General features: G+C 41.6%; 1 protein-coding gene across 2 annotated transcripts; it reads right to left on the bottom strand.

Annotated features, from left to right (window-relative positions):
• Positions 1-5: 5 nt before the first annotated feature.
• On the bottom strand, positions 6-27,778 carry LOC119737633 (ubiquitin carboxyl-terminal hydrolase 31-like). 2 transcript variants are annotated; one of them, XM_038212101.1, is made up of 11 exons: positions 26,410-27,778; positions 19,614-19,946; positions 15,434-15,672; positions 15,157-15,268; positions 12,370-12,470; positions 11,015-11,095; positions 7,557-7,686; positions 6,167-6,286; positions 5,515-5,755; positions 3,111-3,509; positions 6-2,487 (listed from the first exon to the last, which is right to left on the bottom strand). In XM_038212101.1, exons 1-11 carry the CDS (start codon positions 27,529-27,531, stop codon positions 2,342-2,344), a joined length of 3,024 nt encoding a protein of 1,007 aa, XP_038068029.1. In that variant the 5' UTR covers positions 27,532-27,778; the 3' UTR covers positions 6-2,341. The 2 variants fall into 2 exon arrangements, with proteins under 2 accessions (XP_038068029.1, XP_038068030.1); XM_038212102.1 differs by having other exon boundaries at positions 6-2,484.
• Positions 27,779-28,000: the final 222 nt, after the last annotated feature.

Here is a 28,000-nt window from a genome sequence, read left to right as displayed (position 1 = left end):
AATTGTTTGCATTTATGTTGTGCCCTGACTGGGCCCATCCCATCAAAGGGCCATCAATGGGTATTTCAAAAGAAAAGAATGCATTACAATTTACAACATATTGAAAATATTGCAAATTGATGACTATTGTACAATTTAAATTGTTGACCTCAACTTCCATTCAATTGATAACAAGTGGGTAAATTCAAACACAAGAGACCGTGACTAGACACTGCGTTCCAGTTCTGATACCAGAATCCGCACTAAACCCAAAACTCGTTCTTTAATCTCCACAAAAAGTTTTTATGCAGCTGCTCCAAACCTTTGGAATAATGTTCCTTATGAAATCCGTCATGTCACTTCCCTTACTGACTTTAAAACATTGCTTAAAACACATCTCTTCCAGACTCAATTGCCCCATAGGTTGTTGTTATTTCCCTTCATCATTTTGTATTATACACTTTAATTGTTTTCTTGTGTAAAGCATTGTGATACCTGTTTGTGTAAGAACGCTATATTAAGTGCCCTGATTATTATTTCGTACCAAGACGTTCACAGAAAAGTAAACGTGGAGTTGCGAGACTTACACGCTCTATAAAAGCTATACTTTTCATTAAATACCACCTCATCCAATTCTTTTGTTGCCACTTGTTTTAAAATTGAAAGCCTTTGATTCTTTGAAAGATATGAAACGATGGTAAACCATTTAAAAACATACTAAAAATGTATGATTGTCAAGACAGAAATGCAATGTGTATGACCACACAAGCAACAGAAAGTATTCGGAATAAAAAATTCATAAGATAAAAAGACTGTTGATAAAAAGTATTTTTACAATTTATAATTTGATATTTTCACGATTGTCTTTTCTACACCACCTATCAAATGATCACAGTTTGTATAAAAATTATTCTTGTGTGGCAAACACCTTTGAAAAGTTCACGAAATGAACAAAAACTTTTGTTTGACTTATTAAACTCTGAGAGACGAACCACAAAATGGGAATTATTTTTGGTGCTTTTGCTGAAGTGCGCATTGTTCCATCCAACTACCGGTATGTGCATGACAATAGAGGGCGCTTTGGGCCGATCTCATCGGCATTGCTGTGATTACAGCTGTTTAGCATTATGAACTCTGCGGTAAGTAAAACGAAATAATTTTAAAAAATGAAACATGAAAAGCACTTATTACTATTAAAGAAAAGGCTTGAAATTATTTTTGTTAAAAATCGCGCTAATACTTAAACCACAAACAAAATGTCAGAAAACCGTGTGACCTTGAGCTTTAAAAATCTGAAAATAAAAATGAAAGAAAGAAATATCTTAATATGAATTATTCTGTGCTTCAGATAAAAATATGTAAGATGAGACAATGTAGGAAAGATCAAGCAATTTGCATTTCTTTGGTTTGCAAATCAATTCAGTACAAGTCTTCTGAAAGCAATCTTGAAGTATTTACAAAACTGGAAAAAAAAGAAAAGAAAATTGTGCAAACTTTCGTCTAAAAGTCTCTACAATTTGTCAAGAGGACAATGCTTGGATCACAAGTTCACAACCTTAGCTGAAGGGGGCCCCCCTACTTCTAATAGACTTTTCTGCATTATTGAATAATTGCACTGACTGTACATTTCAATTGTTTTTCATGATTAAAAACACACAGGAAGTTACTAACTCAGCCATATGGGCATTTCATGGAACTTTTGACAACGAATACACTCTAATGTGTGGGTGTCTTCACAAATTTTTAATCTTCAAGGATTTTTAAAACATATGCCTATATAAAAAGGAAAGTTTTTAATTTTAAGAATATACCATGGCACCAAACTCTACAATTCTTGCAAAGCCATAGGTCTCGTTCAAATGACGTCATTTCCTACGGACCATCCACGTGCATCAGCATTTTGAGCGTCAACTTGCACAACGCACATTGGCTGCGTCGTATTTCAAACACATTTCGAGCAACAAGCATGCATGTTTGGAACATTTTCAACGCTGCATAATGTGTGCATGATTGCGTAAAATACGCAGCTGCAGTTCTACAGAGATGGCCGTCATTGAGCGTGCCCTATACTAGAAGCCTTTCCAGATGTATCAAAAAAGTATTCCTTTAAGACAATTGAAAATTTCACTTTCGCGCTTCAAGTTCGTAGTTGTTGAGAACACACTCCTACAGCTGCAAATTTTTCAACAAATGTTTTGTGAAATCAAGTCCAACTCGCATTCCCATTCGCATTAAGTATGAACCTATGAAAAGACTTTCGACAGATATCTCAACCACATCTTCACATTCAAGAAACAAGACTGAGAGTTAATTACACTCTTTGTCAACAAACTCTTTGTCAGATTGGACAATCGGACGTCAATCATACGCAGGACTCCGTCATGACGCTCTCAGCGTCGCTGTCGATGTACCTGATGCCCTGGTGAAGGGAGCGCGGCAAGGTGGCGCTGGCAAAGACACCACGGACAAACGGCCGCTGCTGGCAGGCAAAACCGCCGAAGTCCTCTGCTGGTCAAACAAAAAAGAAAGATGTGAAATTAAAACTTGAAAACTGCACAAGGGTGGTACTATTATTAGTTACCCTGCGAGCGCAAGTGTCCCACATGCAACGAGGCTGAAGGCCGAGTGGTATATGGGACACAGACGCAGTGACGCGCTATATTTTCTGTATTCCATGAGCATGAGTGGGATAATAAATTTATCTTCAAGCAAACTTGACGCACAGCAAAGATGGCACAGTACACACATGCTGTAAATGAACTTTTCAGTTGTTATCCTACTACATGTGCGTGCAGCGGGAATGGCGCATGCATCTTAGAACAGTGCGATATGCGGAGTGTGATATGGACTGTGGTATATAGGATATGTCCACACTGTTGTTGCCATGGATCATGCAATCGATAAAAATCCTACAAAGCCTGGCAGTGGCTTCTGGTTAATTTGTGTAGTTATTTTCAAAGTACTGACAGTTGAGTTTGGATTGACGAAGAATATTTCACTGGATTTAAACCTGTGACCTCAAAATCAAATCTGATGGATCTGCTAAACGCATCAATTGCTTAGCGATGACAAACAACAAACAGTTGCAGTTATCGTGATAAAAACATTTTAAAAAGACCTAAAGTACTCACCATCGCTGAGGTCATCCTGCGAGTTGTTCCTCCTGCCCAGACTCTGTGACCTTTCACCTCTCATTCCCCCCTTACCCCCCTCCCCTGACCCCTCCCTGCCAGAGGACAAACTATTATCATTAGAAGCCTCAGACAGCACGTCTTCTTGACTGGACCCGAGTTGTTGCTGATGCTGCTGTTGCTGCCTCACGGCCGGGATGCGGTAGATCCAGTGGTCCGAGCCTGACGAGCACGTGGAACTGCTCGAGCTAGAACTAGCGCTGCCGGTACCCGACAGGGCCCGGCGGTGGTAGAACAGGATGTAGGCGTTGCGGGTTACCAGGGAGTCCTCTGCTAGAGGGGTGACTTTAGCGTCGTCAAAGTTGTACCACTGGTTGTCGGCAGGATTGCGACAGAAAGCTGGGAGAAGATTTGAAGATGAAGATTTATGATACAAATATCTTGTGAGCACTGAAAGATAGAAACGCCCCATGCATGCATATAGTTGCATGTGGTACAAGACCTAATTTTCCACATTCCCTTTAATCTCCGGCACCACAATCATATTGAAGCCCTTGGTGTCCAAATCAATCAACAATATTATAAATTGGACCTAATATTTTTTGGCATTTGACATTCATAAAGTGGAACATGGACCTTAAAGGGAATGTACATCATTGGCTTTTGCTGTAATTTTCGGATATGAACTAGTTGAGGGGTTAGTATAATAGATCAAAATATTATTACACTGACATGTTTGAAGTTTTGTGTCCGAAAATTGTAGAAAACCAAGAAAAACAAAAATATGCAAGTAGTCTGGCTCCCTGACTCTACTAAAGATGAAATGGATCAATTTATAGATGCCAGAAAATTGTAAAGTAAGGGAACCAGTCTAGCTGGCCTGCACCCATTCATGAACATGTAACCAATAGCGAACACAATTTGGACTGAAACAAATGGTAAATATGGAGCAGAAGTTGAAAAACAGTTAGGTTTTTCCAACGGTGGTCGGCCGACTACCGTTGGAATTGTATACAAAAATACCATTTTCTTGAAATTGACTTCACACCAGGTGCCATAATTTTACAAAATGCTTTAGACTGTCATTTACCAACATCCTAGTAAGGTATTTCGTAAAAACTTGGTAGTTTTATTTTTTGATGTTGGCAAATGTTGTATTTTCCCTTTAAAGGGGGATCAAGAACTTTTTTTGGAGGGGGGAGGGGAGGGCTAGGGCTTGACCTCATTTGAAGCTGGGGGCACTCTTTTCTCCCTTTATCTTTCTTTTTATAAATATTTCACGAATCCGTTGAGGGAAAGGGGATCAATAGCAATAATTTAAACAGTCATCTTCATTTCTCGTCTACTTAAAACCAATTTTAAATCCACTTGTTTTGGTGAGGGGGGATGGCTCCTGTTGCCCCCGTGGTCAAATATCGAGATGGAGCATGCTATGTTAGGAACCTAAAAATCCGGAGCCAAAGCAAGTGACAAAGAAGAGGTGGAAATTCTCTTTGCATTCACACATCATCAGTGAACTGGTGAATTGCCTACATGTAGCTCTGGTATAACAACTGATTTGCAAACTGCACATTTCTGATTCAACTTTAAGCAGCCATCAAACCTTGCCAACACACAGAATAGTTGGCAACCGGCTTTTAGCTACGACCATCGGGAACAAATCGGTCACCGATTTTTTTGACCCGAGTGTAACTGCAACAATATTAAGAAGATCGCATCAGTTGGCAATAAATCAAAATCAATCACAGGAGTAGAAAAATTTCAAATTCAGAAGCACGACTTAACCCTGCGCAGAGCGACATGTGCACCTGTGGTGCACAGGTGACCGAATTTTTTGAATAAAAAAAAAATTGAGGGCCAATGACGGTCACCTTCCATCTAATCCTCATTCAACCCTTGCCAAATCAGCTGGTTCAATGAACTTTGCAGCCAGGGCTTCACCCAGGCCGTGTCAACAAACTTTCGACCAGGCCTCCTGCCAAGTCTCATTGAAACATATACAAACACCTGTAACTTGACACAGCCATCTCCCTTCATAGCTGCAAACCACAGCCGCCAGTCAATTATCTTTTATGTGCACTGTCTGGCAACTGCCTGGACACTGTCTGGCACGTGGCTTTTTGTTGTTTTGACATGAATAGGGTCTTGCGTAGTGCGGGGAAGTACCTGGGGCCCAAAGGGCCACCGTTGGCGAGTTCTGATAAAAAAAAATTGTAAACGCTGCGCAGGGTTAACAGGCATTAATCAATTGCAGGTGACCTGTGTGAAGTTACGACAATGTGCTTGCATCTGGATCAAATTATTTTATTGTGAATCAAAGTCGCGTCACAGGTGACATGAGCACTGTGGCGATTATTATGTTTCCAGATGCCGCTTGTTCCACAATAATTAAATTATTTCTCACCTGTATAGTGTCCGCCTTGCATGCTGCCAATGTGGTTACACACTGCGTACAGATCATACACATGTTCCGTCACGTGATGCGTCCGGCGCCTGTGGATGTGTCGCCATGGCGACCATCCAGTCAGTGCGTTCAGCGAGGCGGCGTGGGCATTCTGCTGCCGGCGTGCGATGTACTGGGACATGTTGAGACCATGGATGGGGAACTCTACTAGGGTGTTGAGCTTGATGCGACTGGTAGTCAGCTGACATGAAAAAAAAAAAACAACAAAGAAAAGAAAAATTCAGTTTTTTGGACTTAAGATCCATGCAAAATTCTCCATACAATACTGGACACTTCCGTTGACAAGTTATGCCTGTTCAAAGTTCACATTTATTGACATGTCAAAAGAGTAAAATACTGAGAAACAGGCCTTTCAAGTTTTGACTGTTTTGTAGTCGTGAAAATGAACGATGCCAATTGTTTTTCCCTAAAAACATTTTTACTCCACGATTTTATATTATTTCTTTAAAAAATGTGTTGTATGCATATCAAAGATCGACTAATGACTGACTTGTGATTGACTTGTGATTTGACTTGTGGTTGACCAGTGAAGACGTGATTGACTCTATTACATCCCTCTAATTTGCTAGCTCGATTTCCAGCCTTTCCTCACCTGCTTGAACCTCTTGAGATGTATGACCAATATGTCAGGTAGAGACCACAGGCTAAGCCGCTTAGAACCCTGCTGGAGCTTCTTACAAAAGGGACAACTCCAGGCATTGTCTGGCCCAAGCTACCAACAAAAAGAAGACAATACAAAAAATAAAATTTCAAAAAATCAATGCACATGTACATGTAAAAATAATGACCAAAACCACACGCCCAACCCCAACCCCAGGTGACAATCTGAAATACTCCGGACAATCTGAAATACCTCTTCTTCCTGTGTATAGAGATCCATGCAGTCAGTCAGCGATGCCTTGACCAGCTGCTGATAGGCTGTCCCTGCTCCCCCCCCCCTCCCCTCCCTCACCCCAACCCCACCACCACCCCCATGACAATCTGGAGTACCTACCTTTTCTTCCTGTGTATAGAGATCCATGCAGTCAGTCAGCGATGCCTTGACCAGCTGCTGATAGGCTGTCCCTGCTCCCCCCCTCCTTCCCTCACCCCAACCCCACCACCACCCCATGACAATCTGGAGTACCTACCTTTTCTTCCTGTGTGTAGAGATCCATGCAGTCAGCCAGCGACGCCTTGACCGGCTGCTGATCGGCTGTCCCTGCTCCCCCCTCCCCTCCCCTCCCTCACCCCAACCCCACCACCACCCCCATGGCAATCTGGAGTACTCTACCTTTTCTTCCTGTGTGTAGCGATCCATGCAGTCAGCCAGCAATGCCTTGACTGGCTGCTGATCGGCTGTCCCTGCTCCCCCCTCCCTCCCCTCCCTCACCCCAACCCCACCACCACCCCCATGACAATCTGGAGTACTTTACCTTTTCTTCCTGTGTGTAGAGATCCATGCAGTCAGCCAGCGACACCTTGACTGGCTGCTGATCGGCTGTCCTTGCTCCCCCCCCCCCTCCTCCCCTCCCTCACCCCAACCCCACCACCACCCCCATGACAATCTGGAGTCCTCTACCTTTTTTTTCCTGTGTGTAGCGATCCATGCAGTCAGCCAGTGATGCCTTGACTGGCTGCTGATGGGCTGTCCCTGGTCCCCCCTCCCCTCCCTCACCCCAACCCCACCACCACCCCCATGGCAATCTGAAGTAACCTACCTTTTCTTCCTGTGTGTAGAGATCCATGCAGTCAGCCAGCGATGCCTTGACTGGTTGCTGATAGGCTGTCCCTGCTCCCCCCTCCCCTCCCTTCCCTCACCCCAACCCCACCGCCACCCCATGACAATCTGGAGTACCTACCTTTTCTTCCTGTGTGTAGAGATCCATGCAGTCAGCCAGCGATGCCTTGACTGGTTGCTGATAGGCTGTCCCTGCTCCCCCCTCCCCTCCCTTCCCTCACCCCAACCCCACCGCCACCCCATGACAATCTGGAGTACCTACCTTTTCTTCCTGTGTGTAGAGATCCATGCAGTCAGCCAGCGATGCTTTGACTGGCTGCTGATGGGCCAATCTCTGTCTCTGTACACTCTCATCCTCTTCAATGAAGATACTCAAAACTCTCTGAGAAAATCTGTGGCCATTAATAACAAAAGACAGGTGTCAACGCTTCAGAAGGTACTATTTCTTTTAACATGTATTGCCCAAATACAAGCCAGGAGCCACGAAACAAGGGTTATGCCCGTTTCAGAGACTAGCGACGTGTCAGGAGCCACGTTTTTTGTTGACTGCAACTTTTTTGTTGACGGCTGTTCGTTGTTTCTATCCTTTTAGCAGGTTAAAGCCCTTAAGGCCAAAAAAAAAAAGTCTCCGGTTTCTGGTATGGAGCTTGCCAAAAAAGTGGTGCGGCGACGCGGCTTTTTTTTTTTTTTTACCTGACTTTTTTGCTTCAAATGTCGGCTGATGACTGCAAATGGTGCCCGACTAAACTAAGTGCAAATATATGGGAGTCCAGAGAGGCCACATAAAGCTTATTCTCGATCATAACCCCATCTAAAAACACGTTAAAATTGTGCAGCAGCAGGATTCCAGTCAAACCAGTGAGTTTGGCGGTTTTGAGACATCATCTTTCATTGAAAAAAAAACTTTTTCATTTTGCCGACGCGCATGGCTACGGCGACGCGCGCGCATACCAGAAACCAGAGACTTTTTTTTTGGCCTAACAGAACACTCACTGCAAAACAATCCATATCGATCACCACACGAAAATTTTAACTGGCGCACTTTGCATGCAACTTTTGACCGGCACGGCACGCAGTTACAGCTGGCAGTTTCGAATATCTGAATATTCAGTCAAACACATTTTGAGTAATCGTATACTAAATTATTCAAAAATGGACAGCCCTAACCAAACTCAATTCCGGATGACTTGAGTCACTCTTAATTTGGTTCGACTTGACTCTGAAACAAGCGTTACTGGTACTTGACCAATAACAGACCTTTATCGTGCTGCCACCATTTCGGTCATGTTCCCTGTATCCAATTACAGTACTGAATGATAATGCGTTTAGTGCAAAAAGGAACCAGACTATTTTTCCTTCTAGCCTCGCTTTGGTTACGTTGATTTGAATGAAAAATAATCAAGATGGCCGCATCATGATAATGGTCTATACCACATTGCCAATTTAATGCATGTATCTTGCATTAAAAAAACTGTAAACAAATAGTAACTCCCTCCTCTGCAAAGAAAAAGGCACATGATAGAAAACTACAAGCATATGCTACATGTTATTCCACGCCTTCACAACTGACACATTGCTGTCAGACTTTATCTGTTGATGATATCACCTTATCTCTCAAATTGCAAAATATTGAAGTTCCAGAGATAAAAACCGACATCCAAGCTTGTTTGCCTAGGGGTCAAACTGGGGGAATTCAGAAATGGGACACGTACACAGACGCACACAGACAGACACCAGGTCTACTAGAGTTTATGGCTGGGTAGTATTGGATGCGCACTTTGTTAGTTAACAACCATCTGTCAATGCTAATATGACAGGGTCTTGTTACCAAGTACATAGTGAGCTTAACTTAATTGTTACCGATCCAACACTGAAACACTGTCACACTATAGTTTTTGCTACTTATAAGATTAATAAACAAGCTGTAGACTTCTGTGTTGCATTTCTCATTTATAGGTTTTCCCGGCCAATTTCGCAGAAATAGCATTCGAATTCATCTTGATAGTGGCCAATTTGAAGCGACGTAGCGTCCTGCTGTCATTCCCATGGTTCGTATTAGATTTCAGGCATACATATTCGTTTTAAGACCTGACATTTTCATGTTTAACACATCCTAAATTATTATAAGATGGAATTTTTGCACCGGGGTGATATAAATCAAATTAGGTTTTGCCCTTCACCGACGTTTAAACACTGTATACTCAGAGTGTTACCTCCTTTTAATAGTTTATGCGGTACCCGCTGCTATGTACATCAGATTCGAACCGGCCTACCAATCCCGTTAGCTCGGTGGTCGAGTGGTAAGACATCTGCACTAGAAAGCAGGAGGTCGTGGGTTCGAGTCCCACCCGAGTGATTTTTTCAAACTTTCACTCGGGAGGTAACACACTGAGTATACATATATATATTTCCAAACATGGGTGTCCCCAGGATTTTTTTCTAGAGGGGGGCAAAACATATTTCCCCCCAAAATGCCTGTATTTCCCATCATATTCTCGATTTGTCAGTTTTAGAGGGGGGCACGGACATTTCCCCCCCCCCCAACCCATTAAATTTACAGCAATATGACTTCCCGCCTCTTTTTCTTTTCATTGTTTTGGTTTTTTTTCCCTCTTTTTTTTGGGGGGGGGGGGGAAGCGCCCCCCCTCCCCTGCCCCCCCCCCCATGTTTCCAAATTGGAACAAAAGCACTCCATCTTATTCTAACAAACACAAAACGACATGGACCTATTTCGAATTACTTTGCTTACTTTACACACATGCTTGCTTAATGGTGAATTTGAATGACCAAACTTACACAGCTGGAAGCTCCGGCGAATTTGGATGCTCGTTTGTGCAATTTTAATTTGAATGCCCTGTTTTTGAAATTGCATGATTAAAATGCGAAATCACATGCTTTGAATATGAAATTGATTGGTGTTTTTAGCTATCTCAACGCGCATTCAAATTCATGCGAAAATGGGTGCTTGGTCACTAATTTGGCCGCCAAATGTGCTAACTTGGCCAGGAAAACCTACAGTAATTTGGCTCCAGTATTTTTCTAACATTATGAGAAATGATGTCTTTTTGGTCGATAAGCCAAACAATTACAATACTGCAAACTCAATTTATTGTATTGAGGCATGATAGATGTGTCCATAATCAATGCACAAACCTGCATGTGTATGTATCCAAAGCTTGAACAAACACTATGTTAATAGTGCATTCATACAGCTGCATTAGTATTGCTGTTCATGTAAATGTACATACTGTTTTCAGTACACAATGTACATGTATATACTTTACAGTACAGGTCCATCCTAAAATCCATGAAAATCCACTTTACAATCCACTGAAAACATCCTTCCATGCTTTACAAATATCCAGAAAGAAAGAAAAACAACAAAATAAACAGAACATAGGTCGGTTGAATGACATGCAATATTTGCAGCACATGTTGTTTTTCACTAAAACGGCCACCTGCCCCTTTTGTTTAAGGTTTTGCAAACGATTTCTTGCGAATAGACATTTCTCAATTCCAGGCTGCAGTCCATCCCCGGCTTAAATTCTGAATGACGATTTTCAGAAAAGGGGCTTTGGCTGGGCTGGGGCTTCAAATTCAAGGCTTTGTAGCTGCGTAACTGACAAGGATGGAGCTCCTAAAGGGGCTTAGGATGATACAGTTGGAGCCAGGAGCTCAAGCCTTTCGGACATGGCTGTGGGGACTGACAGAGTAACTTACGTGAATCGGATGTCGTGTTCCCACTCTATCACTGCCTTGATGTGCGACGGTCCTCCCTCTTCAGCTGTAGCCTTTAACAACCTAAACAAATCAGTCGGGAACAGATTCTTGTACTATAGTTAGCGATCATGGTGACTTAGCATCGGTTGTTACCATAAAAATATAACTCAAAAAAGTAAATAAACATGGTATTTTGTCATTCTAAATTTACAAATGTATTTAGGTATTTTCAATTCGTTCATCAAGGTTTTTGTACTACTGTTTTTTTTTTCATAAAAAGCTACAGTATACATGGTATAATTCTCTGTTATAAGGCCTTAAAAACATCAATTGAAAAACTTACAAATTCTTTAGCTTTGTATAAAAAGGCATTAAGTTTTATCAATTGAAATTGATTTTTTTTTCCTTTGCAGCCTTCTTATGCAGACATACATGTACAACAACGACTATTTTGGGAAACAGTCAAAAGGCTTTTAAAGGAAAGTTTTTCAGAATTATTCAAATTGGAAATATCAGTGGTTCAGAATATCAATGAACTCTTTAACTGGTCAGAATGTCAACATGGGACTTGACTTGACCAAACTTGTAATAATGACTGAACAACGCAATGATTTGAAGCACAGGAAAGCCCATAGCAAACAAGCCATTACAACTGTATCTGTTTACAAAATAGTTCCATGATCACTGACACACTACAGGCCCATAACCATCAATTTTACAGATAATCTTTAAAAAATATGCACAACAAGATAGGATCAAAGTCTTATTGATACAGCACTCCATCTTGATAATACATATTGCCTTGTACATGTTGTATGTTGAGTACATGATGGGGAAGGTCATGTCTAAATTACAAGGCTACGGCTTGTAATCACACGTTTCTATGGAAGCAGCCGAAGCCACAACACGTGTGTTATTGCTAGTAGCCATAGTCATATCATTCGGACCTGGCCTTTAGGCCAAAAAAAAAAAAGTCTCCGGTTTCTGGTATGGAGCTTGCCCAAAAAGTGGTGCGGCGACGCAGCTTTTTTTTTTTTTTACCTGATTTTTTTGCTTCAAATGTCGGCTGATGACTGCAAATGGTGCCCGACTAAACTTAGTGCAAATATATGGGAGTCCAGAGAGGCCACATAAAGCTTATTCTCGACCATAACCCAATCTAAAAACACGTTAAAATTGTGCAGCAGCAGGATTCCAGTCAAACCAGTGAGTTTGGCGGTTTTGAGACATCATCTTTCATTGAAAAAAAAACTTTTTTATTTTGCCGACGCGCATGGCTACGGCGACGCGCGCGCATACCAGAAACCGGAGACTTTTTTTTTGGGCCTTTACTGTACAAGGTGCTTCCCGTTTACCTAGTGATGACGGGGTTGTGTAGCGGTCTGGTCTCGTCCGGCGTCGAGAAGTGTCGGGAGCCCTTTGCGTCCGTGACTACCCCGACCCTCAGAAGGGGACCCTGGAAGGAAAGAGTCGATGAAATCAATGTCAAGATACGTGAATATGATAATACAGGCTTAGACTGTACTCGGGCCTAGGGATCAAAGTACAGTTTTTGTTGAAAAAAAAAACACTGGATGCAATCTTACATCCAAACCAAAATGCATTTAGAGTGACTCAAGTCGACCTGAATAAAATTCAGTTTCCGAAAGAAAACTTTTATTTATTTATCATTCAATCAACAGTTATTTGCATAATGCCACATCTTGTATAAAACAGTGTAACAAAGTGAAGTAATAAATGATATCATTAAGATTATACTTGTAGATCTTATAGATAAGAAAGAAAGAGATGCGTCTGTTATCGCAGGTTACTCCCCAGCCACTGCTGGCACCCACGCTACCTAGCTGCAAAATAATGATTCTTAAGTAATGCTGATAATATCGTGTCGTTCTTGAAACTAACACTTGAACAACACTCCATCTGGTACCATCTGTCGATGGGGGCGCTGTTCAAAACCGATGACTGTGCACATTAATGGACAATACACGGTGCTTTTCAGGGCGATACATGCTCGAATTAAAAAAAAGGCACCCGGAACGGCCGATGGGACAAAAAAGGGCACCACTTCCTTTTAAAAAGGGCACTTGTGCAGAAAAAAAGGGCACTTGTGAAAAAAAGGCGCTCTTTACAAAATATTGGGGGGGGGGAGGGGGGTAAATGCCGGTGAAAAAAGGGCATTTGAATGGAAAAGGGCAGTCTTTTCAAAATATTGGGGGGGGGGGTGGTACGCCTATGCTTATTTGGGATGCAGGGGTGCAACACCCCCTCCCAGACTCGCTACTGCATGCTTGAATAGCTATATCTAATTTGTAACCAACTGAGTTCCTGACTGATAAAGTTACTGACTATGTACATAAGCAATGTTTTAACAATGTCCAAATCGATAGGTTGGGGTGGGTGGGTTGTTTGTTTGTTGGGTTGTTTGTAAAAGAAAATGAACTTTTCCTTGAAAACCCATCGAAAATCATGAAATCCCACACAAACCCATTCTCCTTCAACAAACAAAAACACTTAATTAACACAGCGACAGAACTGCACTTTAACAGGGAAACCCAACACCTGCCCGTATCATGTTGTTTCATTTGACTAAAACAGCTCACTCCTCCGCACTATCTGCACAGAAGGCGTTGCCGCCAGCAATCTACATTTAATCCCGTCTTGGCCTTGTTTTCTCAGAGTGCTCTGTATGATCGCTGAGGCTTGGGCCCACTGTCAACATCGGAATTCCCTCGGAGAATCCCACCGCCTTTGACAGTATTGATCCAATTTGCGGCGAGAAAACAAGTCTCGTGTGGTAGTACCGGTAGGCTTTTAAACATCACAAAGTCATATGTGGGTCAGGTGTGAATGTCTACGGGAGTTCTTAGCGACCTGGGTCTGGTGAGAGATGCACATTGCTGGCATGTCTCAAAGTCATGTTCCATGTTTTCAGGCTTAGGGATTCGGCTTGAATAATTCCTTTGTGCTATTTTTGGTTGCAATGTTAACGAGTCAACTGAGACATGTCAATAAACACACACAGTGCCCTGGAGGAAGCTGATCTGAAGATGCCTTCAAGAAAGCTGAGAAGAAGATGCTCTAAAGAACGGAGCAAGGAGGAGGGGACATCAGATGATCGTTTTGATAGCAGGCAACATCAGAGGATCGCTAATGGAATTTTTGGCCTAGTTTTTAGAGTGGATTCAGTTCACCCTGTTCTAATGTCCGTACGATAACCACAACACATTTTTCAATGGTAAACACTGGTGCGTCTCTGAGTAGGGTCCAACAGTTAACTTTTGTAAAGAAGGATGATAAACCATTTCATTACTAAGTCAAAAAAACCATTGCTTTGACAAGAGCCAAATAACTGAGGGCATGTTTCCAAAGTTACTTGTAAAGGGAAAACAAATGTGGACATAGAAAGTAGTTATAATACCATGTTTTGGGCCCATTAAGGCTCTAGATTTCACTTCCATGGGCAACATGCTCAAGTATCCTCTCAACAATGACAAAAGGGCCTTTAACACAATCCAAAATCTCCATGTTGGACCTGATTCCAAAAACAGAGATTTTAGACATCTCCATGTGAGCGCGACTGTTAGCACAAACACGCCATGAAATAGTGCTTAAGCAGCAGCATGATTTTCTGCTTTAGTAAGCAAAATTGTCCTGCTGATTGTTAAGCAGCGCTATGAAATTGGGCCCAGGACCATGCTTGTGAGGCTCCACTCTGGTAGAAAATCCAAAATCTACAGCCATGCCGTTTACACACTGGTGTCAATGTGAACTGTCTTGTCAACCCATGTTCGATGGGACATGGTTCCATTCGCGGTGCACCTGTGTTGATTTCAACATGGGTCTAGGCAAAGCGATAGAGTGAAAAGGCCTAAAGAGAAAGTCCCTGGCTAAGCAGGCACCTGAAGATGCTTAAGGTTTATGAACATTCAAATGAAAATTGGTCAATGCAAACTTTAAACCATGTACTGTGCATGCAAACCAGTGTGAGCATGTGAGTGGAAGTGCGCACTAAGCCCATTTGCTGTTCATGAATAACAGTTACACAGGCCTGAAGTTTTCAAAATCCTTCAGAAGATTGGTGTTTCTTGACAGATTCAGGAAGAAGATGGAGAAAATGAGATAAGAGGCAGAGGAACACGTACCTTAGTCAGGACCTGGTCCACGTGACTACAGCCCATCTTCTTCAGGATGACAACCCTCAGCTGCTGATTGGTGATACTACGGTCAACCTCAATGGCTATTGGATGACCAAACCTGCAGGAACAGCCAATCAAAATGCAGTGTTTAAATTTACTTCAAATTAAATTTACTTCAAATGTGGGGACTAAATTTAGGTTCTTGGGCCAATTTCTCAGAACTGCCAATTAAAGAAAATTTTGAACACCCGCCCCCCCCCCCCCGAAAAAAAAACTATTTTACCTTCTACCGGTCTTCCCGATGCCCTGTTGGTTGAGTATCACCATGGTAACGACCTCTCTGACAGGTCGGTTGCAGTGGACGTGCACGTATTCTTGCATCTGCGTATTTGAGGCCAGGGCCTGAGCAATGTGGGGGGTCTCTATAGCGTACACGCTGTCACTCTCCCGCAGCTCGCTCAGTGGGAGATTGTCGTGGTAGGAACGATAGAAGCCGTCAAAGCAGACCTCTGTCAGAACAATCTACGAGGAAAGATAAAAAAGGGGAAATACAATTTACTTTCCATCTTTAAAGCCAGAGTCCATCATTTGCAACTATCCAAAAAGTAACTGGCGTAATTATTGTTGAAAAACATACTTGGTTGAAAGATAGTAAGGGGACTAAACTCCCTGTGAAATTATTCTTTCTAGCAAACTGTCATTTTGAAGAAATCATTGAAAGAATGCCGTTTTTTTTTTTTTTTATTTGGCGAAGTGCAAGCAAGCATTGACACGAGGCACTAGCGCGCGTGGTTGCTATAATCAGTGCGCGACATCGCATAGCTGCATTCGGCTCAGTAAGAACATGTCTTGGACACTGAATTCAGGCCCAATTTAAAACATGAATCAGCAACTTTTGATTTGAAATCGAGATCCTAGAATGTTGTTTTTCTCGAAATACACAGCTGAAGCTGAGCTGAAGCTGAGTTGAAACTTCATCAGGTTAGTTGTTCAGCCCCCTTCTTTAGATTTTGAGCGCTTTTGTTGCCTTAAACGAACAAAATGCACAAATTACAAATGATGGACTATACCTTTAACTAAAACTCCAACCTTTAAATGTAAACTTTTTGATAGAAAATACTCTCACAACTTATTTTGGAAAAAACTAGCGCTTTTACACTGAAGACACTGACACTGAGATGGTGTCATCTGCAAGCCTAATTCTGTAAAACACAGTTGAACTCCGAGAATGAGCAGTAGAGCGTGTTTCAACCACTCTCAAGATCCCCAATATTACGAGGGACACACCAAGTGGACATTCTATTTCGCACGTGTATGGGGCAGTTTACATGTACATGTATACAACTCATTTTATTCTGAATGTGCACAAACGACAGTGTCTTCGCGTGAGCGTCAGGCGTTGTTAGCAATGCATTCTAAGTCCCTCCCTGTGGTCTCCCCCAACTCTCCCTTTCTTATCGTTGAGGGGGTACCGTACTTGCGCATGGAGCCCATGTGACCAATAAAGCGAGCTCCAGCTTTTCGTTCATTTTCTCCCTCTTGAAAAACAAATGCTTGCCTTCACAGACACAAAAAATTGTGTGCATGTGCTACATGTACCGGTACCTTAATAAACCAAAAATTATTTCAAATAATTTAATTAAAAAAGTGAAAGTTACAAATGTAATGTACATGTGCCTATACCTTAGTGAAAAAAAGTAAAGCATCCATCATGTCCATAGGTTTCAATTTGGGTGATTCACAATGCAGTGTGCCACCAACAGTTTGCCATGGAGAGTCCATTTTTCCAAGTTTACGGTTGACAAAACACGCCCCAGATGAATGAGTGTCAGTGGTCAGTAGACAACTTGAGCTAATTTGTTATACATGTAGATTGAGGCATGGCGTTCTGTGGCCTTACAAAAAACACCATATTGATAAAAAGAAAAGAAAAGGGCAAATAGACACTCGCATCATACACTTACGAAACTACTGACCGGAAAAACTAACAATTTCAAATGTCCCGCACTGCGAATTTGTCAACCATCTCCCACAATGCACTAGGAAAAATGAACTCTCCATGGCAAACTCTTGGTGGCACACTACATTGTCAATCGCCCAAATAACAATGCATTGAATGCAAAGAATATGTTTACAGAAATGTTCAAACTTCATCTCAACATATTCATAACGTTGTTTTTCATCTCTGAACTTTGACAGGAGATGATCCTATCCTGTTATCAGAGTCTGGTTTGTCCCCATCTACTTCAGTGGATGACCTCATATAAAAGCCTGGCCATGTTTACACTGGGAATTCCAAAGCTCTGAGGCATCACTTTATTATATTTTATTAGATTCAACTATTTTTATGTACATGTACATGAATGTCGCAACATTACTATACCACATGTACTGTTAGCAATGTACAAGCGCTATGTACTAGTGGCATGTACTTTACTGTGTACAAACTGCTACATAAACATACGTAAACATGATGCATGTATGATTGAACGATACGAACTAGGATGTGCCCATTACTCAAATTAAAACGATATTAAAAAATTACATAAATTTGTTGAAATTGTCAATTTGTAATTAAAGGGTTTGTACAAGAATAGAATTAGTCATGCACACTTCTTGCCATAAGCGTGCGAACTACAAGTAGCGTGTGCACACAGTATACATGTATGCCCATTCCACAGGGGCTTTTGTATTAAAGTGGTCACGAAGCACCATCTAAGTATTGGTACTGTTTGTGCACAGATCCATATCAATGAGGCTAGTCGCCTGAGGGTCATAAGAACATGCACTGCCATAACGACTTGAGGAGAGTCTAGCAATTGGTGAAATGCACATGATTTGTACATGTACATGTAGGTGAGCACACGGCACACACATGTACCGGTATCACAAGTCTGTCTGTGAGTGAATTGATGCAGGTGTTTCCAAGTGCTGTCTCAAGAACGAAAAGACAAATCATACATGTACATCAATGAAAAACTGATGACAGTTTTGAGGGCTGTGAGTGTTGCCATGATCGACAGCGTGCGTCCCGTTATTAGCCACTCGCTGAACACGGGAGAAACATTTTCATTAGATTTGGTAACGGAGGTGCTGGGTATTATATTGCCTGTCGCATTTTGACATTCAAAAGTTGCGACTGTGGCATGATCATCAATGTTCCATGCACGTTACTAAATATGAGAAAACTCGTCACAAACTACTACCTTAATTTAAGCTGCGGTTGCATAAATTTAATTAAAAACTGATCAAGATTAGAGGTTCCATGGGCACATGTGTGTTCAGAGTGAATATTAGTTCAAACTAAATGTAGGTCAGAGAAGGCCCTTTAATGATTCAAGGAAACAAATTTGACGCTATGAAACATTTGTGGAGACAATCGAAGTGGTTGAAATGTGTTTAAATGTTGCGAATTCACAGCATGAATACTTAACGCGACATCACAAATTCATTCCCGTTAGCATTGAGTATGCAGCCACAAAAAGATCCACTGTAGAATTTAAACCGTAGGTGCTTTTAGACGGCATTTTACAGTGTGGTTTAACACACACAAAAACTAATGGGTAACTCAACAAAAATTTTGGTGAATATGTACCTGGCATGATGAGGTAGAGTAAAACAAATTTAACATGGTTTGTTTTCGGTGGATAGTCGATATATACCGGTAGGCTCCCCTCTGTACTGGAAGTGGTCGACCTAGTTCCCGAGGCGAAGCTTGTCAACTTTCAATAACACAGGGAGATAATATGGACTATCCACCCTCAAACCAAACTGAATTTGGGGTCTACCGGAACGTGTACATTGTAATTTGCAGGCTTGTGGGTTCGAGTCCAGCCTGGGGTTATGGTGCGTGTGCCCTTAGGCGAGGTACATGTACACAATGTACTTTGTCACTCATTGCTTCTCTCCACCCAGGAGTAAATGGGTACCTGTGAGGGCAGAGATGGTTATTGTGGTTGATTTCAGCTGCTTTGCAGCGAAATGGCAGCATGGAGCTGTATACTGCCCAGGGAGCTGAGATGGTATTTTGAATGTATCATTGGCCCAATGAGCAGGGTATTAATGATGGTACCATGTAGCGCCTTGAGCACCAATAATGGTGAACATATGTGCGCTTTATACACATTATTATACGTGTAATGGTACCATTAAGGAGACACGTTATCGTCATTTCTTCGCACGATGGGAGACATAGGTCATTAGACATTTTCATGTCTCCCTAATGTCACAGCCCCCCCTTTAGTCTAGGCACAATTTTGCTGTCACAATTAGGTTATATTTGTTGCTCATGGTCTAATTAGTAAACATACCGAAATTCATGGAAAAAAGACAAGGGAATATTGGGTTAGGGCACATTTAAGTTTGAAACATTTTGTGCACTGTAAGTCGATGGGGATGTCTCCCGAATGTCCAATCTGGGGTATTTAGTTTCAGACAAGCGATTTGGCCACTGCCATACTTACCCTCGTAACCGCCACGCTGCACTGCCGTGCCACCTCTGCCCTCAGATCGGCCACGGTGGCCCCGACATCCATCACGACGCCGACACGCACCACCCGGGGCTCACGGTCCATGTACACTACAGCGACGGCCATGACGCGCGTCGTGCGCTGCGGGATGGGCAGCGAGACGCACACAAAGGGGTCGAAGGTGTTGCTCTGGCGACCGCAGTGGGGACAGGTCAAGGAGGAGCGGAACTGCGCCTGGAACAGGTCGTGGATGAAGCTGTTGTTACGACGCATGTGATTGGCTAGCATCTCGGCTGCCAGGAGCTCGTCATTCTTATTATGACGATTCTGTTCAAATCAAACACAAATGAAAAAAAAAAATCTATCATCAAAAAAATTTTCTTTACTAAATAACTTTTCATTTACAGGGGTGTGACTGACTAATGATAAAAATAGCTGAAAACAGCTGAAAAAGGTGTAAAAAATAGGCTGAACTTTCGAAATCTCCTATACTTTTGTACACAGCAAGTGGGGGAGAAAAGCTGAAATCAAAAACAAAAGGACGCTAGGCAAAATCAATCGGATACCCCTAGCACTGCTTCAGGCCATTAGGCCCAAAATTCATCATACATGTACTCCATTCATATTTAGTCACGCCAGGCCTTCTGGACCAAGTCCCCGAAAATCCACCAAAATGGGGGGGGGGGGGGGGATTTTGATGGATTTGGGATGGTTAGGGTTACAGAAACACTAGGCATATAGGCCTACCGGTATCCCACTTCTTTCAACATTTACATTGGATGCTTACTAGATATTCACGCATAGGCTACTCGCTGAGGCATGACTATTTTGCCTTTGTAAAATTCCTAGTTCGTTCAAAGGTTCGAGCAAGGTTTCTCTCATTACATTTTTGTATCTGTTTCCTGGTTATTACCAATGTTAACGTGCCTTTAGCCATTAAACTGAAATAATTTCACAGGGCAGTGCCAACTCAATCACAGTAATTCACAATTTCCAGATTTCCATCGGTCGTTTAGCCTTCAAATGACCACTGCTAAAGATTTCCAAATTGGAAACACAGCCGCACCAAATAAATAGTTGATTCTTTTCACTGCGACCAGCGTAAGGAATGCGCTGGACTAATCACATCATGTATGGGGGCAGGTGTCTTAATGGCCGCGCTGATTGCGATTCGGAGCGGTAATAGATGAGGTACGGACCTTGAAGGCAAGGATCTTACTCGTTAAGGGAAATGTGTCTGAATCTGGGTTTAACGCGGAAATGAATACACGCATGCAAATATTTATATTGAGTAAATGCACACTGGCATTACAGATACATGTACACTCACTAGAAAAAATAATATAAAATAAAGTTTTTTTAAACATTACAAACGGGCATTAAATTTTGTTTGGCTTCCCAGAGAATTATAGGATTATTCTGATATCGTTTTCATTGATACGACATGGTTTCATATTACTGAAATATCACGTACCAGTTAAATGTGATCCGTGGATCACATTTTTCAAAATTTTGAAACTGTGTTTGTGTTCAACATCCCATAACTCGAAAAGTACATGAGTGATTTCAATGATTCTTGTACTAAAAAAAAGCTTATTAATTGGGCTTTCACATCCCAACATGTAGATCTGAAAAGCACTACCGGTACGTGTATTTTGTATCTTTACTCATGAACACGCAGGTCTTGAACCAGCACAAGTCAAACACACCGCAGTAACACAATTGCAAACTACCCTGGTACTTAAAGGGAAAATACAACATTTGCAAACATCAAAAAATAAAACTACCAAATCATTTTGAAATGTACCTTGCTGGACTTTTAGTGAATGACAGTGTAAAGCATCCTGTAAAATCATGGCACCTGGTATACTTTTTCAAGAAAAGTGGTATTTTTGTTACAATTTCCAACGCTGGTCGGCCGACCAGCGTTGGAAAAAAAACTGGCTTTTTTTCAAATACTGGCCCCAATTGACCATCGCACTTGTTTGCAATCGATTACAAACCTATGAACGGGTACGAGCCAGCTAGACTGGTTCCCTGACCTTACAATTCCCCAATGTATGTAAACTGCTCTGTTTCTTCTTATGTGGAGTCAGGGAACCAGACTACAGGAAAATGATTGTTTTTCTTGGTTTTTATAGCATTTTCGAACCCAAAACCTCAAAAAAGTCAGTGTAACTATATTTGCTATATATTTCCAACCCCCGAATTCCATCCATTTCTGAAAATTACAGCAAAAGCCAATGATGAACATTCCCTTTAATGACATCACACTTTGTTTACATGTATTCTTATAGAAGCCAGGTGGGGACAGGGCCACAAGCTCCCATAAAAAAAATGCACATGTGTATGTAAACAAAGCGTGTTGTCATTATGTCTCATGTCTATTCCTGGTGTGGTACATGCACAGTGTACATTGGCTTGAAAAAAAGAATTGAGCCATTCCGGCAAAAAAGTTGCTGTGGTTCATATTCTCGATTCCGTCAGACCACAAAACCTAGATTCAAGTTACAAGGGAAGTAGTCATATTCTGTCACTGAACTGTTTCCTACCAAGTTCACACAGTGATTTTCCTATTACTAGAAACAGTGCAGTCCTAGTAACGAGCATCAAGGTTGCTCAGCTAATTGGACATGAGTCATAACATCCTTGTTTGTGATCAAACCAAACCCACGCTCGCTGTTGCATATTTACACAAAAGGACAATGATGCGAATGTACAATGTACAATGTGTACATGTTTTCGGGAAATGCTGGCGCACTAGTAACAATATTCATTGTATTGATCATTTCCTGGTTAATGAATCAAACTGTACCAGCACCCATTCTCATGCTTGAGCCCACGTGTAATTTAAATTTGAATTGCTAAAGCAGAGGGATTAATTAATTGTCAATGATTGACTCTCAGTTCAGTTACATTCATTGACGTAAATCTTAAATGAAAAGAGAGTTGGCCTTTCATATTTATCAATTAAAGGGAATATACAACATTTGCAAACATCGAAAAATATAATTACCAAATTTTTACGAAATACCTTAATAGGATGTTGGTAAATGACAGTCTAAAGCATCCTGTAAAATTATGGCACCTGGTATACTGTCATTTTCAAGAAAAGTGGTATTTTTGTATCAATTTCCAACGCTGATCGGCCGATCAGCGTTGGAAACAACTGGCTTTTTTTCAAATACTGGCCCCAATTGACCATTGCACTTGTTTGCAATCGATTACAAATCTATGAACGGGTACGAGCCAGCTAGACTGGTTCCCTGACCTTACAATTCCCCAATGTATGTAAACTGCTCTGTTTCTTCTTATATGGAGTCAGGGAACCAGACTACAGGAAAATGATCGTTTTTCTTGGTTTTTATAGCATTTTCGAACCCAAAACCTCCAAAAAGTCAGTGTAACTATATTTGCTTTATATTTCCAACCCCCCAATTCCATCCATTTCTGAAAATTACAGCAAAAGCAAATGATGTATATTCCCTTTAATAACTCGTGAAGGAGACTTTTCTCCACATTTTTACTGCACACCATAATGGATAGGAGCCATATTAATATTCGTGAGGCTTGAACAGATTGACAGTATATTGCAAACCCCAGTGTTACAATTTTCAAAAATGCACGTAGCCAGGCCTATTTGTCCAATTTCAACGAAAAGTAAAGAACATATCACAACGATTTTTAGCACATACTTGGATCATTATAAGGGAAATAAAGAAATCCTGAAAGTTGCATGAAGATACGGTCTTCCAAACTGGAGAATTTAATTTTCAAAGATTTCACCCGCCAACGTGAACATGTCTGTGTACTTTATTACGTAACCTTTAGAAATCGCGCTTCGCAACCACATGACTGATTCAGAAGACAAATAACTGTTCCAATTTTTTGTCTTCCACTCCTTTTTTTACCCCATTCCATTTGGGTCTCTAGATCCAGAAATACATACATGTAAGGGTAAGGACCACTCTCACCTGGACATGCTGAATCTGGGTTAAGCATTGAATATGCATTGAAGTTGGTGACAACACAGGTGAGAGTGGCCCAAGTAAAATTTGCACCTTTTCACTTAAAGGGAAAATACAACATTTGCAAACATTAAGAAATAAAACTACCAAATTATTTTGAAATACCTTGCTGGACTGTTAGTGAATGACAGTCTAAAGCATCCTGTAAAATCATGGCACCTGGTATACTGTCATTTTCAAGAAAAGTGCCATTTTCGTATCAATTTCCAACGCTGGTCGGCCGACCAGCATTGGAAAAAAAACCTGGCTATTTTCAAATACTGGCCCCAGTTGACCATATTTAGTTAGTCTGGTTTTGTTTGCAATCGATTACACACCTGTGTACGGGTACAAGCCATCTAGACTGGTTCCATGACCTTACAATTCTTTAACGTCAATAAATTGCTCCGTTTCATCTTAAATGGAGTCAGGGAACCAGACTACAGGAAAATGATTGTTTTTCTTGGTTTTTATAGCATCTACAAACCCCAAACGTAAAAAAGTCAGTGTAACAATATTTGCTATACTACCAACCCCCCCCCCCCCCCCCCCCCAAATCCATCCATTTCTGAAAATTACAGCATAAGAAAACTGATTGTATTTCTGGATCTAGGAACCCAAATAGAATGGGGTGAAATGGAGTGGATTGAGAAATAGTCAGGCTTTAATGTATATAATTTCATTGAAGTAAAAACATTAAACAGTTTTAGCTACCAATATTTGTTTAATAAATGTTGCACTTTTTTGGCACACACTGATACACTGTAGGCCTATTATATTTATGAATAGCATCACCAGTATAAAATGTTGCCCCTTTTCTCCCCTCCCTTCCCAAGCCCGTTTGGACATTCAAATGAAAAGAACATTCATTTTCTCACTACGCTCCATGTACTGCGTTATCATGCTTGGGCACCTTGGGTGCATACAGATACTGTATGGGCTCCAATCTCATCCATCATCACAGCATACTTCCCTACAGATCCAAGCTAGTTACATATTCTCGTTCAGCGGCGGACTTATTTGATTGATTGATTGTTTTAATAACTACGGGGGACCGCAATATTCAGCACCCATGCATACTGTCAGACACTGCGCAATGTGCATAAATGTATTTAGCATGATAAAATGTACTGCACTATGTGTACATGTACAGTTAAAGGGAAAATACAACATTTGCAAACATCGAAAAATAAAACTACCAAGTTGTTACGAAATACCTTACTAGGATGTTGGTAAATGACATGCTAAAGCATCCTGTAAAATTATGGCACCTGGTGTGAAGCCATTTTCAAGAAAATGGTATATTTGTATACATTTCCAACGCTGGTCGGCCGACCACCGTTGGAAAAACCTAACCATTTTTCAATTACTGCTCCAAATTAACCATTTTTTTTAGTCTAAATTTTGTTTTGCTAGCTATTGGTTCCATGTTCATGAACGGGTGCAGGCCAGCTAGACTGGTTCCCTTACCTTACAATTTTCCGGTATTTTTGATCCATTTCATCTTCAATGGAGTCAGGGAACCAGACTACTTGAATATTGTCAGTGCAACAATATTTGATCTATTATACTAACCCCCCAAATAGTTCATTTCTGAAAATTACAGCAGAAGCCAATGATGTACATTCCCTTTAATGTCCGTAAACTTACATCAAAACAAGCAGACTGCAGAGTTATGTGTAAAAATATGGGACAGAGACTGAACAAGATTGTGGGACTTGACTTATGAGAAAAAAAAATCATGACCTAAAATATCACTCGGAGATGAGTGTAGAGTATGTACAAATGCCTGCAGTTACTGTTTTAATTGTTTACTTTTTACCCGAGAAACTGGATAAGGGAACTGAACTCCTTGAGGGCCAAATATGATTTATTAAAAAAACAGTACTTCTTGAAAGGAATAAATATGTGCTTGACCAGTTTTAAACTAGGATAAGATTGTCAATTTAAAAAAAAAGTCTGACAATTGAATGAAAGGTCTGAATGATGTATTTTTTTCTAAACTGATGATGTCTTCTCTCAGATTCAAAAAGTCTGATTTCAGACAAAAGTCTGAAAAAAAATCTCATGCCTGAAACAAGAATGTTTAAAACTGGCCAGGGAAAGATTTCCATATACGAAGTTCACTAATTTTCCTCTGTATTGACTAACAAGCCCCTAGATAGCAATTTCATGTCATCAAAGTCAATTTGAGCAGTGAGAAAATACAAGCATTTTCTTAGAAAACACTTACAATTTTTCAGTCCAATCTCATAGGGTTTGTACACAGGGTGTTGAGGGAACTTCGTAAATCTTTCCACAATTTGTAGGTCAGAGCAAGAGTGTTACGATAGAGTGAAAGGAAAGACGCCCAAGTAAAATCAGAATATTCTCGACTCAAATAGCCTTATAAATGGGACCCAGATACTGGACTGCCTCTGTCTCCTTAGCTCCATTGTCACAGGCACAGGAGGGGGAAGGGTGTCTCTTTAGGGGGTTTAAACACCCCTCTTGGGCAGCAAAAAATTTGGAAAATCATGTAGAAAAACACATCACATGCTGTTAACCCCCCTTGACTCTGAAAGAAACATGTTACTAAAAGTTAATAACAAGGTTAGTGTTCTTCGAACTGGAACATAAAGCTGCAATATACATGTATTGCAGCTTTACGTTCCAGTTTAAAAAAATATTATCTGGCTTTTTTTTTTTAAGCAAGTGGCATAGGGGCCAAGGATACTGGTACAGAGGCAAATCAGGCGACCCAGCATCCGAGACCCATGTAATGGAGCTACCACTTTACGTACCTTGACCTGTTTATATTTCTTCTTTGGAGCACAGTTCAAATCTTCATGCACTTTGTCAAGAAGCCAGATGAGAAATTCTTGAGCATCGTGTTGGTCATTTCCACGGAACTGACCGCTGTACTTGGACACGATGCGTTTGAATTCCGTGGTGTGCTGGGGTAGGTACTGACATGACCAGACCGATTTCATCAACAGGGCTAACTGTTCTGTCACCTCGCCTTTCGTACCGAATTTCTTGTTGTTTTTCTTGCTCCGTCGCATGTCTTGTTGGTATTGCTCCAGGACAAAGTATTCCGCAAGCATGTCGGTGTTGCTCAAACACTGAACAATGGCATTCATGAAGCATGTGTTGCCGTGGTTTCTGAGTCCCGCAAGTCCGGGTACTTTGCCATTTAGCCTGACGGGGTTGGAGCTGATGGGTGATAAATGCACGCCTTGATTGTCCAAGTCGTCATTTGTGTGGACGCTTCTCGTATCATCGACGGGGCTTTTGGACTCGTCCATGTTACGGATCTGCCGCATCATTTTCTGAATCAGGCTGCCGAAAGCGCGGAATGAGGGTTTGTGGGATTTCTTCTTGTGTGGGCTCAGCGAGTTGCTCGGGGATATGCTGCCGTGACTTCCTAAACTCGGTTGCTTTGGCGACGACAAACTTGATGTGTTCGAACTTGGCGAGAGCGATCTCACATTATCGTTCAACCCTCGTCGGTCAGGACTATTGTTCATGTTCTGCCGGACGACATGCTCGTCGCTATAACTTACAACGTTGGGTCTGCTGCCAGTCAAAGTCTGCTGCAGTCCGTGTGACCGTAAACCCCCAGCGATAAAATTCTCCCGAACATTGTGTGTCCTGTTGACGCCGTTCGCCACACTCCGCGGAAGGCTTGCGGTTTTCTGGGGCCAATATTCCTGTTCGTAATCATAGCCCCTCCCCTGAGCAAAGCTCCCGTCCCCGCCCACCCCTGTCTTGAAAGACCTGGGCAGGGTCGAGTCACCACGCCACGCATAGTGTCGATCGTCGGGGTGATCGTCGCTCATGTACCCAACGCGTTCCCCATGCTGAATACACTCAATGTCGGCCAGCGGTGCAGCCGACTCGTACTCTCGCACAGCGCTCATCATGTGTAAATTTCTGGCCGTATTTCTTGACTCTGTATCGTGTCGTGACAGCCCCCTGGGCTTACCTGGCCTCGTCTTTCTCACAATTTACTCGCCGCAGACCTTCACGCTCCATTTGAACCGATCCCAACACGGCTAAACGACAAGTGTCGGTGGTCGAAATCAATCTTGAGTGGGCAGGTATAAAATTCCCACTTCCAGTTCCAGAAACTACGGCCATTATCTTTTTATTGGATGATTAGCGCCCTCTACTGATGGACTTTTATAATGATTTTTGTGGGTAGTAGAAGTCATAGAGCTATTTAAAGGGAATATACAACATTTGCAAACATCGAAATATAAAACTACCAAGATTTTATGAAATACCTTAATAGGATGTTGGTAAATAACAGTCTAAAGCATCCTGTAAACTTATGGCACCTGGTGTGAAGTCATTTTCAAGAAAGTGGTATTTTGTAGAAAATTCCAGCTG

Source organism: Patiria miniata, unplaced genomic scaffold (genome assembly GCF_015706575.1).
Source record: "Patiria miniata isolate m_02_andy unplaced genomic scaffold, ASM1570657v1 HiC_scaffold_3, whole genome shotgun sequence".
In the NCBI taxonomy this organism is placed as follows: Eukaryota; Metazoa; Echinodermata; class Asteroidea; order Valvatida; family Asterinidae; genus Patiria; species Patiria miniata.
This window is presented reverse-complemented; position numbering and strand designations above follow the sequence as displayed.